General features: G+C 33.7%; 1 protein-coding gene across 7 annotated transcripts in view; it reads left to right on the plus strand.

Moving 5' to 3' along the window:
• Positions 1–12,004, plus strand: part of trc (Serine/threonine-protein kinase tricornered) — a 274,402-nt gene extending 262,398 nt beyond the window's left edge. For all 7 annotated transcript variants that reach the window (XM_090394419.1, XM_090394418.1, XM_090394421.1 and 4 more), the window contains 2 exons: positions 6,223–6,311; positions 8,189–12,004. In XM_090394419.1, coding sequence (XP_090250545.1) covers positions 6,223–6,311; positions 8,189–8,307 — 208 coding nt within the window. In that variant the 3' untranslated portion in view covers positions 8,308–12,004. The remainder of the gene's footprint in view (positions 1–6,222; positions 6,312–8,188) is intronic.
• The last annotated feature ends 5,223 nt before the right edge of the window (positions 12,005–17,227 follow it).

Consider the following 17,227-nt stretch of genomic DNA (forward strand, 5'->3'; position numbering starts at 1 on the left):
ATAAAGGAGAGAATTTTTTGGCACTGGTCAACTCAGTTTGGCCAAAAAATTATAGGCATCAGTGAGACCTGGTTGACAGAAAATGATATAGTTACAGGAGTAGAATGTAAAGGGTATTGTATTTTCAGGGAGTATAGAAGGAACAGGACAGGAGGTGGGTATTGCTGATATAGCTGCAGAACTACAACCAACAAAATGAGAAGTTAAAGAGGATATTAGGTCTGAGGGGAATGGTTTATTTGAGGCTGTCTGGTGTGAGATGAGACAAATAGGATACAATACATTGTTGGGTGCTGCTATAGACCAGGGGTTCCATAGGAAGATGCAGATGCCATGTATCAGCAAATTAGCCTAATAAGGTAGGCCAAACAATTATTATAGGAGACTTAAACATCGATTGAAAGAGGAAATGGGATTTATATAATTGCTAAGGTATAATTACATGAAACAACATGTTATAGAGGAGACAAGGGTTTTGAGGGGTGTGTTGGATCTGATAATAGCATCAGAAGATGTATCCATGATCAAAGTAAACACTCTGCCTCAATTTGGGGAGAGTGACCATGTCTTTTATTGGGAAGTTGCCAAACATGTGGAGTTCTCTGTCAAGAAGGGATTTATGTTCAACTGCAAGGCTGATAATATGAGAGACTCAGGATTCATCTTCGAACAGTACCATGACTTGAGAAGCTACAAGGAAAGAATGTCAGTAGTGCATGGCAAGTGATCAGAGATTGCTTGAGGGAAGCAGTATCAGACCGCTTACCCAAGGTCAGGAGGATAAACCAATTTGGAATTAAGCGGATGAGCAGGAATATAAAGCAAGAGCTGCAAAAAAAAAAAAAAAAAAAAAAGGAAACATTCTGGAGTAAATATAAAGTGATCAGCATACTCATAAGCAGTACAAAGTGCAAACAAGAAGGATGACTAGTATGGTAAGGAGGGCCAAATCAGACTATGAGTTAGCCAAACAGGCCAAAGTAAATCAAAAAGAGTTTATTATGTAGCAAGTAAGAGGAAAAATGACTATGGTATAATAACTTTTTAACCCAAATATGGAATAATTCAAACATTATTTTACTGCATAAAAAAGGAAGTAAATTAAAACTAGAAAACCAATCGATTAGAAATGAGACTTGATTCAATACAACCTTCTGAACAAGCTGGTTTCAGAAGGAACTTCAGTACAGTAGTACTTCATTACATTCAAAACATCAATAATAGATTCTAGCTATTAGAGATTATGGCATTGAAAAACAATTTATTAACATAATAAAATAGATTTAATGAAATGCTACATCAAATATCATTCTTAATGAAATAAGCGAAAAATTTCACATAAATCATGGAATAAGGCAAGGAGACACCATTTCTCCCAAACTCTTCACATTAAGACTGGAACATATGAGTTATTTAGAATGGTCCAATAAAGGAGTCAATATTAATGGAATTAAATAACCTAAGATTTGCTGATGATATTCTTATTATTGCGAACAATATGAAAGATTTAAACGAAATGATAGAAGATCTAACAACTAAATCACTAGAAATTGGATTAGATATTAATTCTGAGAAAACTAAAATAATGACAAACCGAAAAGGATATGATGAAAGGCACAATGTTAAGGTAAACAATAAAGAAATTGAAATAGCAGATAAGTATGTATACTTAGGAAAATTTTTAACAGTGAAGAAACAAGGAGTCATGGAAGAAGTGAAAAGAAGATTAGAAATGGGATGGGCAGCTTTTTGGAAAATTTAGATTTTTAAACAGCAAAATAATACCTGAGAACAGAGCAAGACTGTTCAACCAATGCGTATTGCCTGTTATGATATACGAAGCAGAAATTTGGCCAATCAAAAAGGAAATAATAGAGCAAGTGCAAAAAACAGAAAGAAGAATGGAAAGATGTCTGCTAAACATAAGACTCAGAGATAAAATCAAAATTGAAGAAATAAGAGCTAAAACAAAATTTTTAGATATTGGAGAAAACATACTTTGAAAGAAATGGAAATGGGCGGGACACATCGCAAGACTCAAGGACAGTAGATGGACAAAAGTCTAACTGGAGTGGCGGCCATATGAAGGTAAAAGATCAGCTGGAAGACCTGAAAGAAGATGGTCAGATGATATAAAAAAACAATTGGAACTTTTTGGTACCAACAAGCTCAGGATAGAAACAGATGGAGAGAGAATTGTGAGATGCCTCTAGCCAGAAGTGGCTAAAAAAGGGTTAAAAGAAGAAAAAAAAAAAACTTGAAACAATGCTCATGGTAGGAAGGTGGCTGAACTAAAAGAAATAGTGGAGTTGTTGCTGATGTTATCAGATGTTACAGAGAAGCATTTCAACATTGAGGTAGATGAACAGGTGTTCAGCATATTAAAAATATATGAATGTGAACACAGTAATGGGACTAGATGGCATATCAGTCCGTGTACTCTGTAAATTGGCATTGCGTCTGATGAAGTTGTTCAATCTAAATCTCATCTCTGGCAGGGTTCCGAGGGAGTGGAGTCTAGGAGAATGATGGTGATTAGTGAAGTACCTCATGGTTTGGTACTAAGGCCACTACTCTTTAATTTGTATATCAGTGACATAGGGAAAGATTTAAGAGGGGATATTCAGTTGTTTGCTGATGCTAAAGGTGATGTAGATATCCTGCAAGATAATTTAAATAAATTGGCATTATGGGCAGAGGATAATGATTGTCAATTTAATGTTGCAAAATGTAAGGTTATACACTTCGGGTTAAAAAAGATTGCATACGGTGTATATATTGATGGTATTGGTTTGCAGGAAATTCATGAGGCTAATGACTTGGAGATAATAGTGAACAAAGAGCTAAATTTCAGAGGACATATTGCAAAAGGTGGTAAAATGGCTGAACGAATTACTTAGATGTTGAAAAACACACAAGTAAAGATAAGGAAGTTGTTATCCCTCTTTATAAGGCTATGATTCATCCAATCTTGACTACTGCACACAGATGTGGTCACCTGGGTTTCTTGGGTACCAGGAGATTGTTGAAAAGATTCAGAGATGAGTGACCAAGATGATGACAGGTCTGTGGAATACTCCCTACGAAGATAGGTTGAAGGTTTGTGGTTACAAAGTTTAGTCAATAGGTAGAAAAGAGGACACATGATAGAAACTTTTAAGATATTAAAGGGGTTTTATAAAATTGATGCAAGTGAAATTTTTCAATATATGACAAATAGTCAGAGAACTAGAGCCATCCATGGAAGTTGTGTAAGAGTGTGGTTAGTAGGGGTGTGCATACCAGATATTTTGTGTGGAAAGTGGTGAGTGTGAAATGGATTGCTAGAATTGGTTGCGAGTTCCCTGACGGTGAATGGATTCAAGGAAAGGTATGATAGGATTTGTGTGTGTATGATGGTTGATTTGGGTCTCTCTCTCGCAGTGGGTCTCCATATTCCTTGGAGATGCCATAAATAATAATAATAATCTGGTTTTGCCTTTTTTTTACCATACTGGTCTCCCGTCTTGCCTGACCCTTGTATTGTTGATGAGTTTGCTGATCACCTTTTTCCTTATATACCCTCCACTGCATTTTCTTTTTCTGCAGGTTATGTTTAATGATATTACTCATCCATCTAACTCCTACCTGATTAACTCTCATAGTCTTTGGTATACAATTTAATATTGTTTCATCTAGATGCCCCTTAAAAATCTCTCATGCACTATCAACATCTTTCACTTGCAGGATTTTATGCCAAGGCATAGTTTTGAGCTTTCTCCTAAGCTTGTTATAATCATCTGCCTTGTTATTCCACATGTATCCCATCTTGACAGAATATTCCTCATTTTTTACAATCTCCCAAGTCATGACTGCAGGGTCACTCTTTTCCCAATCAGAGGCCATGTGGCCTTAGTTATGGATAGCTCTTCTGATCCTCTGACCAACTCCAATACTCTTGCTCCTGAAGTCTCCTTCATCACATGCTGCATCAAGTAATTATCTCTCAGTAGGTGTATATTCCATTTCCTTCTTGCCATGTGATCTCACTTCTTTCCAATCTATATCTCCATAGTTTAAGTCCACCATAATAACCACCTGACCTGTATTCAATATACTAATTTGCTGATACATATTTTTCAGATCATCCCTGGAACCCCCTGGCTTATAGCAGCAACCAACCATATATTTTGTCTTATAGCCCTTCGTCTCACACATGATACTGCTGCTGCTATGAACCAGCCACCTTCCCACCTATCTCCTATTCTTTTTTCTGCTATCATCAGCAGTACTTCCCCTTATCCTCTCTTCTCTATGTTTCCTAAAAATGCTAAATCATTGACATTCTATTCCTTTAACTACATCATCTGCTGTTAGCCAAGTCTCACTAATGCCTAACTTTTGGAAAGGTTGCACTAACCAGTGCCAAAAAACCTCCCTCTTTTTCCTGATACTTCTGGCATTAGTATGTAGAAACTGCAGCATCCCTTTAGGCCCCAACCACCTTTACTTCCTGAATTGACTACTCTAGTCAACATTTTTGCTTCAGATACTAGATTCTGCACTTGTTGATCATTCTCACACTCACTCACCTCATGTGAGTTCCTTCATGCACATTCACCTGCATCCACCCTAATTGCTTGAGATTTCCTTTATTTGCACTTCAGAATTTGCTCAGTGAACAAAGCTCTCTAGATACCTACCACCAGAACCATTTAGATGCAGTCCATAGTCTTTTACAAACCCTTCTTTCCATCAGGCACATGCAATAGGTCCACAAATTCTACATCGTTCTTTCCACACAACCTGTGTATTGATTCATTTGCTGGCAACCCCCTTCTCGTCAATTTGCCTTTATCATATCATCACAGGAGACTTACAATTTTTACCTTCTTGCTCTTCATTTTTGTTTTGTCCAACAACTCCTTCCCATCCTCCCTTATAGAATACCTCTCAGATCATTAGTGTCAACCAAAACAGTTAGTTCTTTTGCCTTACCTTTTTGGATCCAGATGACATGACTAATATCATTCATTTTTGCTCTAGGGAAACGCAATTTTGTGATACTTTTTGTGCTAAGTATTCCTGTATTTGTGCTAAGAGGGATAAATATTCCTCTGATCATTTGAGTCTCCATATATAATTTATTCCTTACCATGTTTTTCTTGTTTGTTGACATGATCTCGATTTTTATCTCAGGCCATCTGCTTCTTTCTCTTCTCCGCCCTGCTAATCTCTTACAGTTTTTTCAGTATCATACTTTGTCCCATGAAGGATAAAATTCAAGTGTGCTTCTTCCTTATTTATGTCTGTTTCATTCTCCTGTATTTCCACCACCACATGTTCGCTATTAATTCTGACATTATTTTACCATCAATAATATCTGCTCTACCAACATTTGCTTTGTTCTTGCCACCTAACTGGCACTCACTCAAAACACTCAATGAAAACTTGTTCCTCTCTTTCACTCTTTCTCCATAAATCCTTTAATTTTTGCAGTGAATACATCTCTCTCTCTCTCTCTCTCACTCACACACTGCACTGTACAAAATCATATAAATTCAAATCATCCAATGACGTCTTTGCCACCATTGTTCTAACACATGTTGGCACCATACCAACAATATCGTACTTAAACAAAAAAAAAAAAAAAAAAAAAAAAAATACATTTACTTACAAAGTAAACAACTCAATCACACACACATAAAACAAAAACTATGATGAGTTAACCTAATATTATTAACTAAAACATGAAAAAAAGTTACTGCTGCCATAACATGTTTTGGCAGCAGTAACTGCAGTATCAACACAACACACACAATCAATTTCAAGTTGGTTAATTAGTTCATGTTAATTAAATTTTAATTTCCATTTAGGCCTTTAAGTACCTTATATGATAATAAACATAATGAAATGATGATGGGGTTAAATCTTACAGAAATTATGCCTTACAAAAAATCATTGTCCTTTAGCTCTATAGCATTTTCTTTTTATTATTTTTCTCATTCGCTATAATATGATGCTTGATGAAATAATACACAGAGAAAAAATAGAGTATGTGTATTCTGTATTTGTGGTTTGTTAAAAAATAATAAATTTTCTTTAAGAAATACAAAGAAAATAAAATTTGTAACTGGAAAGAATTTAAATAGTATTGGTGGGATTAAATAAAATTAAATATGTTTTATTTATTTTTGAGTTATAATGTGCCTCCAACAATTTTTTTTATCTATTACAACATAGGGAAAGGCCTGCAGCAATTGCAGTAGAAGTCAAGAGCATTGATGACACATCGAATTTTGATGAATTTCCAGATGTTGATTTAAAAATTCGTAAGTATATAATGCTACTATTAAGACTTTGTAGATATGATTCTCTTAATTCATTATTATTACTTATTACCATGTTGTTTATCTGTTTGTGGAAATTACTAAAGTTTATAAACTTATTTCCCATTGCCTTTGGTTTTAGTATATCAATCATATGGATTTTTTCCTCTTATTATTTCAAGTTAGTTCATGATTGCATAATACAGAAGCAAAAATCATTGTTCAGTTTATCTGTCTAAAAATGTACAATATGTGATGCCTATGTTCTCATATGAGTTTGCACATATCAGTTTGGTTGGTAGAATACTGTATAATGATATTATATCTTGCCTTTGACTATTGTTAATGGCCTTGCCATTTTGTGGCAACGTTTGATTTACATTGTTTGATACCACATTCATCCATTCTATTCTATTCTGGAATTGCTATACTCTTTAATTATTCCACCATCCTTGAGTCAAGACTTTCTCAAAGCTGTAAGTTTGATTCTGCTTGTAACATGATAGCAGTACTGATTACTGTTGCCTGATTTGATACAATCACCTGGCATAAGAGAGCTTATCTAACACATTTATGCCATATTGGGAATAAAAAAGATTTAGTTAAATAACCTGGAAACAGTAATTGAGTTTTTGTAGCTAAGGCATCTATTAAAACCTTTATCTAGTGCAGTAGCCTGCAGTTGTTTGTGCTATTATTTATTTATTGCTTTTATAAAATTTCCACTTTTTTTTGTGCTGTACTATGTGTTCATTTACTTCTTGGTATGACTGCTTTAACTGTATCTGCACTCCAGCTTCTACCATGACATGTAACAAAGTCTATCGCAATGTTGACAGTGCACAGAACATTCAATATACTGAATTTTCATAGATCAGCTGCAGCCCAATGAAACGTTAATAACAACAGCGCAAACTGAATTCAGAATGACTGGAAGTTTGTACTTTGAAACTCATTTCTCCAAAGTTGCTTTTATTAGATGGGGAGAACTTGGCAGCTACCTGGAAAATGCTGCAAGCAGGATTACATTTTCTTGGATATAAAGCACGTGATGATGAAAGTGTGATGATATGGGTATTTTTTGCAACATGAAAGAGGACTACTGGTTGTTATTGATACCACCATTACAAACACTAAGGTGTAGTTCCATCATAAAATTCATAGAAAATGTAGTTTAAGATAAGATTTTCCTTTAAATATTATATTTTTTTTCATTTCATATTATATTTGAATTATGCAAAGATATTATGAGATGCCTCCAGGGAATCCATGGACTTATCACAGGATGGCACCTGCTCCACACTGTACACCACTCAAACCACTATCTATATGTCAGTATCATTTAATATCTACAATGTCTACTAATATATCATTTACCATTTCTAATGTTATTTTTTGTGTGTAAGTTGCATATGTTGTCAGGGCCGATACATGCAGGCTGAAAAATCCAATATTTTTGGGAGAAAAACCCTACTACCTCTGTATGAGATTGGTTAACTCACTTGCCTTCACCTGAAAAAATCCATATAAAAATTCCTTTCACCAGATCTTTTCTATTCGAAGAACACAATGTCCTGATGGAGGCACTTCTCATTTCATCATCTTCCTTTCCCTCTTTTACCTTACGGTGTCGAGGGTTTATTAATCATCGATGGGGGCACTTAAACATGTTTAAGCTTAGTTAAACATTAAAACTTTAATATAAAAGTTTTGCAAATGAAAATTTCAAAATGTAATCATAATTACAATTAGATAATCCAGATAAATAAGAACTTTTCATTACTGTAACAAAAATTGTGTAGTTTTATATAAAACATTTATGCATCTACTAAAAGCTTAATCCAGATAATTTGAATGTATTTATTTTTTTACCCCCTCAGCTGCAGCACCAGCTAAAGAAGGTGAACCTGGATATAAAGATTGGGTTTTTATTAATTACACATTTAAACGATTTGAAGGTCTCACCCAGAGAGGAGTAAAGAATACAAAGAGGAGCTAACTTTGCATACTCTAGTTTTTTAATTTGCATTAGGAGAGTTATATTGCACTTGAATAACAAAGGGAAAAAAATTGCCTTGCCGAAAACTTGGCACCCTAACCAGTGCATATTTATTTCAATAGTTAATATGATCATACTTCTCGGTTATCTTTTTTTGTTGTTATTATTGTTGCTATTTCAGCAATGCCGAGGAAACTGTTCAGTATTTATTTATTACAGAAAAGCTGATTCTTGAGAAAATGGCCAAACAGTTGATTGTAATATTGACTGAATACTTGTGTGATCGTGGTACAACTTGTGGAATGTGTAAATAAAATGTAGTAAAAGTGTAGGTAATGTGCAAAAAATATTATTGCTATAATATGCAACTGATTTAAATTGCAATGTGAATGTTCAAGAAGTTGGGATAATGGTTTTTTATTATCTACAACATGTGGATATGGTGTTGCTTGGCATCATATTGTTGGTCTGGTTTTTATTTTACACTGTATTTATTTGCTAAACTTAAATTATGAACATTGAATTAATTGCTGCTATTCTAGATTGATAGAGCTGCAAATAATGTAAATTCTTTTTTAATTATTGATGATAATTAAGGTATAAATGTACAATCTGATTAGCTCTGTTTGATCATTAGGTATCTAACAGTATTCAGTATTTTTTATTTTTTAGTTGTATTTCAGCTATCTTTAATGCAGTATTTTCAGACTGAAATATGAATTTTTTATTACCTTTTCATTTCTGTTCATTATTTTTTTTTATATATAAATCTCCCACACAGGAGGTTTCAGAAATTATAGCACAACTGTGCTGTGTGGGAACAACTTAATTCATATTTTGCTAAAAATCCAAATTTCTTCTTTTCCGATTTTTTTCTCGTTTTGTTTTTATTTTTTTTTATTCCTATAATATAGTGAAAACAGGATATTTTATAGTTGTTTTTTTTTAATGGGATAAGGATTTTCTAATTAACATTGAGGGTTTTTACCTCCTTATGGCATATCACTTTAATAGAAGGAGTATCTTAACACTTAAATGCACTGTTTAAAATATCGTTAATATAATATGCTAATTGTATTATCTTTCTTCAGAATATTGAGATATCCTATTAAAATAAATATTCCTAAATCAAAATATTGTTTAGTCTGACAAACACAAACCAAGATGAAATTTTTCATATATCATTTTATACCAACTTTGCACCTTAAACTAAACTTTTTGTAGAGAAAAAGTTTTTTTTTAAAAAGAAATTAGATCATATCTGAATATTAAAAATGGCATTAAAAATCTTTGTGCGAATGTAAAATAAGGTTCATAGAACTATCACATACATGAATAAATATGGAATTTTTAACTTTTATGTTAAAAGACTTGAATATCCTGATTTCACCCATTTGCAGTCATATTAATTTACAACTTAATCTATAAAGAGAACTCAAATATTAATATTGAATAAATTAAATTTCCTAAAACAAGAGCATCCTCAAGTTCCTGAGGGGGACGGAGTTGACTGTTGCATTGTTTCAAATATATATTACTGCAGAATTCAAGCTGTAACAAATTCTGATCATTAGATAACCAAGCCACATATTTATGTAGACTATCCTGCATTTATTGCTTATTTTACTATTCTTACAGTGATGTGGAGTTTTAGTTGAAGCCTCCCTTACTTAAATTTGACATGAAAATTTAACATTTTTATATACAGAGAATATCTACATTTATATATCCATGTGTTTGTTTGATTTTTAAATTTCATATGAAAAAAAATGAAAAACATAAAATATTGAAAAATGTTATCAAACATTACATTTCCAGTACTTTTGACATAATATATGAAGTGGCATGCTTCATGTATATTCATTCAGAATATTTTATTAATTTTTGTAGAAATATAATCAGTTTAGAATTGAATTCAGTTGCTTACTAATTTGATTAAATATCTGAAAATTTTGTAAAATAATAAATTAATAAACAGAAGTTTACAGCAAAAAATAGTTATTCAAACAAAAAAAGATTTTTGGTTATTAATTGGTGTGAAGAATGCTGTTATAAGGGATAATTCTTTATTACTGTTTTATAATTCTTACGTATATACTGTTTACATAGTCTCTTGTTCTGTTGTATATGTGTGTTTATTCTACATGATTTCAAAACATCTGAAGCTGTTATGGAAATATACATTTTGTGAGAGGAATCCTTTTTATCTAACAAAGAATCAGTTGTATGACAATTTTGCAATCTCCCCCACCCCTGTTATTAAATGTGGAATTTGCAGCTGTTTTGGCTTTTTTTTTTTTCCTTCAATAATTGAAAAATATTACAGCACATAAAGCAAGCAAATCTATCTGTAGTTGTTGAATGAAAAAAGGTTTTATTTTCCAAGTGCAGCTATTGTGTAAGCTAGTCAAACTAAGTATTTTGTTTTAATGCATTTAATATTTTTGTAATATAGGCTATCTTAGGGATCACAAATTTTATATAAGCTTTATTTGGTGAAAATTACTCCATATTTCTGCCTTTCCTCTCTCCTCATTTTATTAGATTGGCAATTTTAGATATTCAGCATTCCTCTCCAGAAGCTTTTGAGGTTAACTGTGCAATAACAGCATTATATAATTATAGCCATTGTACATTCCTTTACTTTTATTTATAATGCATTTCATTGGCTGTTTTGGTCTTTCTGAGGTAGTCATTAGCTAGTCTTTTTAATTATTTGTCTGATTTAATAATTGTCCCTGTGCTTAGGTTAAGTTCTTTGTGAACTGAAAGAGGTATCGGAAAACATATTACTACAGTTGTTTTTCATAATTTTGAGGCACACATGCAATAATGTGTAAAATGTGTGATTCTTTTAAAGAACCTGTACTCACATCGAATTGTATGTAGTAATTTATTACAAAAATTTAAGGTATGTTTATACTTTCACAGGACTAACAGCTGAGTCAAGTATTATTAGATGATAACCTTACCCAGGCACCACTTGTAATTAAAATAGCACTGTATATTATTTCAGCATTTTGTTTTGATTTGCCATATTTGTGTCCTACACCATTATTTAATGTATTACACACTGCAGTGCGAAAACTGCTCCAGTATTGATCGAATCACTCTGCACGGATGTTATCAGTATTACTGTATTGAGTAATGGTGCTTGCTTGTGGATACCATAGATACTGTTAAGCATGCAGCAATAGATAGATGTATAAGATATGGAATAAGAAAACAAGTGAACTTTTCTGTCTTAGTTAATAGGTCAGCAGTTTGCAGTAATCAAAACATCAAACATACTCAGATTACTGAGCCATTATTTTTGTGAAACCATTTCTGAAATAAGTGTTACAAACAAAAAATTATTTTTTATTTAAAATTAAATCTTTAAATTTTTTTTGTACTATATTCATATCTGAGAGTGTTTTTCCTTTGTTGTAAAAATATTTCCTTTTGAATATGAGAAGGATTATATTTTAAATGTTGGCTAAGAAACAACTTGGGCAATTTTTGGTATATTTTTGCAAATCACTGAAGGTTGTATAGTTTTTACATTATAGTGTTTCACAAAAATAGAAAAATTAGTCTCAAATTGTGACTTATTTTTGTGGAAAGTTCTTGGAAAATGTGATCCTGTAGAGTTTGTGATTGACATTAATTTTATTATTGTATATAGTGTACAAAATAAAGATTGTGTAGGGAGATGCCTGTCATGCAATATGACTTATTGTCTTTCAATATATTATCATGTGTTATGTTCTTCATTGAATAATAGTCTGAAAACAATTTTGTAAACACCAGCATTGCAGAGTACAGAATAGTCTGCAACTTAAATTTAGAGATATAGGCTTGGTTACTTATCACTTACAGTTTGGCAGTAAAGATTTACAAAAAATAAATCTGTAAGCAGGAATTCAAGTTTTCATTCCTCTTTATTCCCTCATTTTCATAGCACTGACAATAAAATTTTATATCTGTAAGGGAAACTTTGAATAGGGTTTCATAATGGGTGAAACATCCATTACCTGTAGTCTAAATATTGAAGGAAATGGATAGAGAAGGATGGAATTTTTTTTTCCTGTGTACTTTTACAAAGCATATAAAAGTAATCACAGAAAATTTGAAGGCATTCCAGTTTTCATGCAAGTGATAAGTTGATATTATAAAAATGGACAACATTGTCACCTTAGTTATTATTCAGTATGCAGGGAAAGAGAGAGAAGGAAAAAAAGGAGAGGGGAGGGACATATCCATTGCCTATCCATGAGCATATAGTAGATGGTGACCCTCTTGAAGATGACTCATTCTAGGCATCCATCAGTTACATTTTACAATTTAGTAGTATCCGATTACAACTACAATGGTACCTTGAGATACGAGTTCCCCAACATACAAGTTTTTTGAGATTTACGAGCCATCACTAGATCAATTTTTTGCCTTGAGTTACGAGCCAGAATTTGAGATAAGAGCCTGCTTTGGCGACGTCACAACCAACACTCTGCTCAGATTCCCGAGTCTTGCGCGTCGTTCAGTTCACATGTTTACCTCACCACAGAAGCATTTCTGTCGTGTTGAGTTTTAATTTTGTATGTACAGTTATTTAGCTAATTTTTTTCGTATAACCATGAGTCCAAAGAAGGTGAGTGTAAAGAACAGTGGTGAGAAAAGGATCAAGGTGATATCCATGGAATTAAAGTGTGAGATAATAGACAAACATGAGCAAGGCGTAAGAGTAATAGACTTGGCAACGCAGTACAATCGCACTACTTCTACGATATGTACTATTCTGAAGCAGGAGGACTCGATAAAGGCTATAACTCCAGCTAAGTATTTTAAAATTATTTCAAAGCTACACAACTCTGTCCATGAAAAGATGGAGAACCTGCTGATTTTTTGGTTGACAGGGAAGCAGCTCGCAGGAGACACTGTGACAGAGACTAATTTGTGAGAAGGCACGAGCCATTTACGCAGATTTTCTGCAGCAGACCCCAGATACTTCAGTACAGGAGGCCTCACAAGAGCAGTTCAAAGCCAGTCGTGGGTGGTTCGAAAATTTCCGAAAAAGGACCGGCATTGACTCTGCTGTCAGGCATGGTGAGGCAGCGAGCTCTGATTCTAAGGCAGCTGAGGAATTTGTATAAATTTTTGCTGAATTGATCGAAGCCAAAGGATACATCCCCTAACAAGTTTTCAACTGTGACGAGACAGGGCTCTTCTGGAAGCAGACTAAGCAAAACTTACATAACGGCAGAAGAAAAGAAGATACCAGGTCACAAGTCCATGAAGGATAGGTTGATCCTTGCACTGTGTGCAAATGCGATTGGTGACTGCAAGATCAAGCTGCTGCTCGTATACCACTCAGAAAACCCCAGAGCCTTCAAGACACATAAGGTTTTAAAAGAAAAACTGCAGGTTATGTGGAGGGCAAATCCAAAGGCATGGGTCACCAGGCAATTTTTTTGTGCAGTGGGTCAACTTGGTCTTTGGTCCTGCCGTTAAGGAATACCTCGAGGTCAATGACTTACCATTGCAAGCCAATCAACACTATTCGGAAATTTTTAAGATCACCAAAAGATCCTCACCCATTCTACAAGTACTCTGGAGTATATAATATACCTTGCTCATGTGGTATTAGTTACGTAGGTCAGACCTCTAGAAGCTTTGAAATGAGAAAGAAAGAACACATAGGATATGTCAGAAATAAGAGACGACATTTCAGGCCTTTCATGCCACTTTGCCTCTACTAACCATCACATTGAGTGGGATAAGAGCCTTATGCCATACATAGAAGATAACTACCATTCAAGAACCTTTAAAGAAGCAGCTACAGTCGCCCGTAAAACTGAAAACCTAAACAAGAATCAAGGTCTAATTTTACCAGAAATTTGGAAAACTTTTATCAGATCATTAAACATCAAAGAAATGAACTTTCATAACAATTACATCATGAACCATAACGAATAAATCACGTTAACGAGACACACACATTGTCACGCACAATACCAATTTTTTGTATGAATTAGAACCATCAGTTATAACCTAGTCTGTAACCTTCATTTTAGCTTACTAGTTTGTATTCCCTGAGGATGCCAATAGAAAAAATTGGCAAAACATGTAGGAGGATAAAATAAAGCTACTTGACAAAGATTATATAAAAAAGTGTAATAGTCTTATAAATTTTGATATTGTTGCTTTACTAAGCATTCTTGGATTAGGTCATAATAGTATTATATGGATTGAGAGTGGGGACTGACAAAACAGAATTCATCTTTTCATATTTCGAGTACCTTCACAAATTTATATCTGGAACCATTAAATCAAATTTCTCCTAACCAAAACTGTGCTCTCAATTTTCCCATTTATTTTCTGACTTTTCCCATGAATTCTGTCAAATTTCTGATTATATTTGCTTGTCAAGATGCCAAAGTACAATATTTGCATTGGAAAGTAGTCTTACACAAATTGCTCATCTCTACTATAATTAAAGATGATTCTAACTATTCTCCAAATAGACTTGAATTCAGACATTTACTAGGTTTTAAAAAAAATATCTACTGGTTTCATAGTCCAAGTAAGCAATCAATGTCTATGCTTTAATGAGACTCACCATGGTAGGGCCTTTTGATTCAGTCATGCCTGAATGCATATCTCTCCCTCTGAATACATTAACTGAAAATGCACATACTATGTTCTAATGATTGCACTCTAATTACATCACGTGAGAAGAACCTGGACCTTCACATGCTTCCTAACCATACTCTTATCAGCTCCAGAATGATCCCTGCCTTCCATAAACTTAAAACTCTTCTATCTACAATAAGATTCCCTTAACTTGTATGCTTCTGTATCTCATCTCCTCTCTATTCATCAAACTATGATGACCACAGGCCCAAATCTATTCTCATATGCACAATTCCATAGGCCAGTTATAAGCTTTTTTTCTTGTACTTAGATCTTTTCAACTCTCCCTATCTTTTTGAACCTTAGATGATTATAATCTATGCATGCAGATCTTATCACTATCTTATACTGCAAGATTATAATTTTCCTTTTTCTTACAAGCCAGTGTTCTCTGAGATTGCAGTTATCCACTGTGTGATGCCTTAACAAACTTAGCAACATTGTCCTTTAAACATTAATTTTTTGTCCATTATAACCCCCCCCCCCAAATCTGTTGCTTCATTGATTACTATAGCAAATTCTAATTAAATTAATATACTCTACTCACAGTGCAATTCAAAATGCATAATCTTGACACTAAAAATATTAAACTGGCACTTATTAACATTTGGCCATAGAATTAGTCTGTTCAAGTCAACCTGCAGATGGATTAATTCTATGGACAAAGAAGTACTCTATTCAAGTCATTCTGCAGATATTCTGTATCAGATATGTTCCATATCAATCACCTAACTTATCAATAAATAACATGACCATTCCATATATCATTAATATACAAATTGAATAACAATGAAGGATGACTAAAGTATAGATCCTTTAGTCATCCTTCTCTTATCCTCAACGTCTTCACACATCACTTTGAATACCTCTAGGACAAGAACCTTTATTAGGGCTTATAAGAAGGTGAGTTAGCTAGTCTTATACAGCAGTGGTAGATTCCTCTCAAAACTGGTTTTTCATTACATAAAACAGGCAAGCCATCCATTCAAATTTCTGCAATTAACAGACATAATATGCTCACTTTATAGCATTCATTGATTTGGTTGTAATCCCAAATAAAAATAAAATCTGATGCCTGTTAATCAGCTGCTCTCCTATCATATCAATTCAATTAGGCATACTCCTTCCTTTGTTGTTTGTATAACAAACTCAGAATCGTATTAAATGACTTGGCAAAATCCAGAAGCATTCATTCTTTTAACTGTATCTGATTAACTTAACCAGCTCTGCTGTCACTGTTTTAAAATCAGATTTCTAAAGTAAAATCTACCTTAACAAAGACCAGTGTTCTGTCTACCTACCTTTGAATGTGATCCCCAAGCGGTTTTTCCAACAGCAAGAAAAGACAGGCTTGAGTGGAAAAGGATGTAAAGTTTTTTGGAAGCTCATGATACTATAGAAATGATATGATTATGTCAACAAATGTTTTGAGTAAGAGTCAGTCTGAGAAGAGATTGGGTCTTGACTGTTGAGTTGAGCATTATCAATAAATGGAGATAATCTGAGGTCTTTTTTTAAGTCAAAACTGCATGTTGGAAGCATTGAAGTTGAGATTGCTTTCATCCCAATATATACTGTGGAAATCTGTTAAGGGCACTTATTACAAAATGATCTTGAGATGTTAAGCACTTCAAGACTTGTCACGTGAATAGGACGAATGGAGAGTGCTATCATCAGCACAACTATGAATAAGGTTTGTAGTCAATGAGAGTAGGTCATTTATATATATATAAATCAGGAAGAGGGTGGGTGAAATGTCAGTCCTGAGAGACTGCATTAAGAGGAAAATCTGGGGAAAAAAAAAACTATTATATACTTAAGGATTGATCAGAGAGAAAACTCAATCCAGTTACACAAGGATGAAACAGTCCATTTGATGGTAATTTGTTGAGAAGCTCTTCATGCCTGTCACTATCAAAAGCCTTGGAAATGTGAAGTACAATGACAGGTTTCCCCAAACTTTTCATGGAATGATTCCAGGGATGCTTCAAGTAGGCCAGGAGATCACATGTGGATCAAAATTGGTAAAATCCATACTTGTCACATAATTAGGTGACAATTCTCTAAATGGTGATAACCTTCTTCATTACTTTGGACAAAATGAAAGTGAGCAATAGTGTGATGGTAGACATTTATCACTCTTTTAGAAACTGGCTGTATGTATATAGTCTTGCTTCCATGTTGTGGGGTAGGTGGATGGCAACTGAGTACAGTTTAGTGTATAGATGATAAACAGTTTTGTTCAGGA

This window comes from Typopeltis vanoorti, chromosome 6, assembly GCF_054136105.1.
Source record: "Typopeltis vanoorti isolate ZY-2024b chromosome 6, IOZ_Tvanoo_1.0, whole genome shotgun sequence".
Taxonomy (NCBI): Eukaryota; Metazoa; Arthropoda; class Arachnida; order Uropygi; family Thelyphonidae; genus Typopeltis; species Typopeltis vanoorti.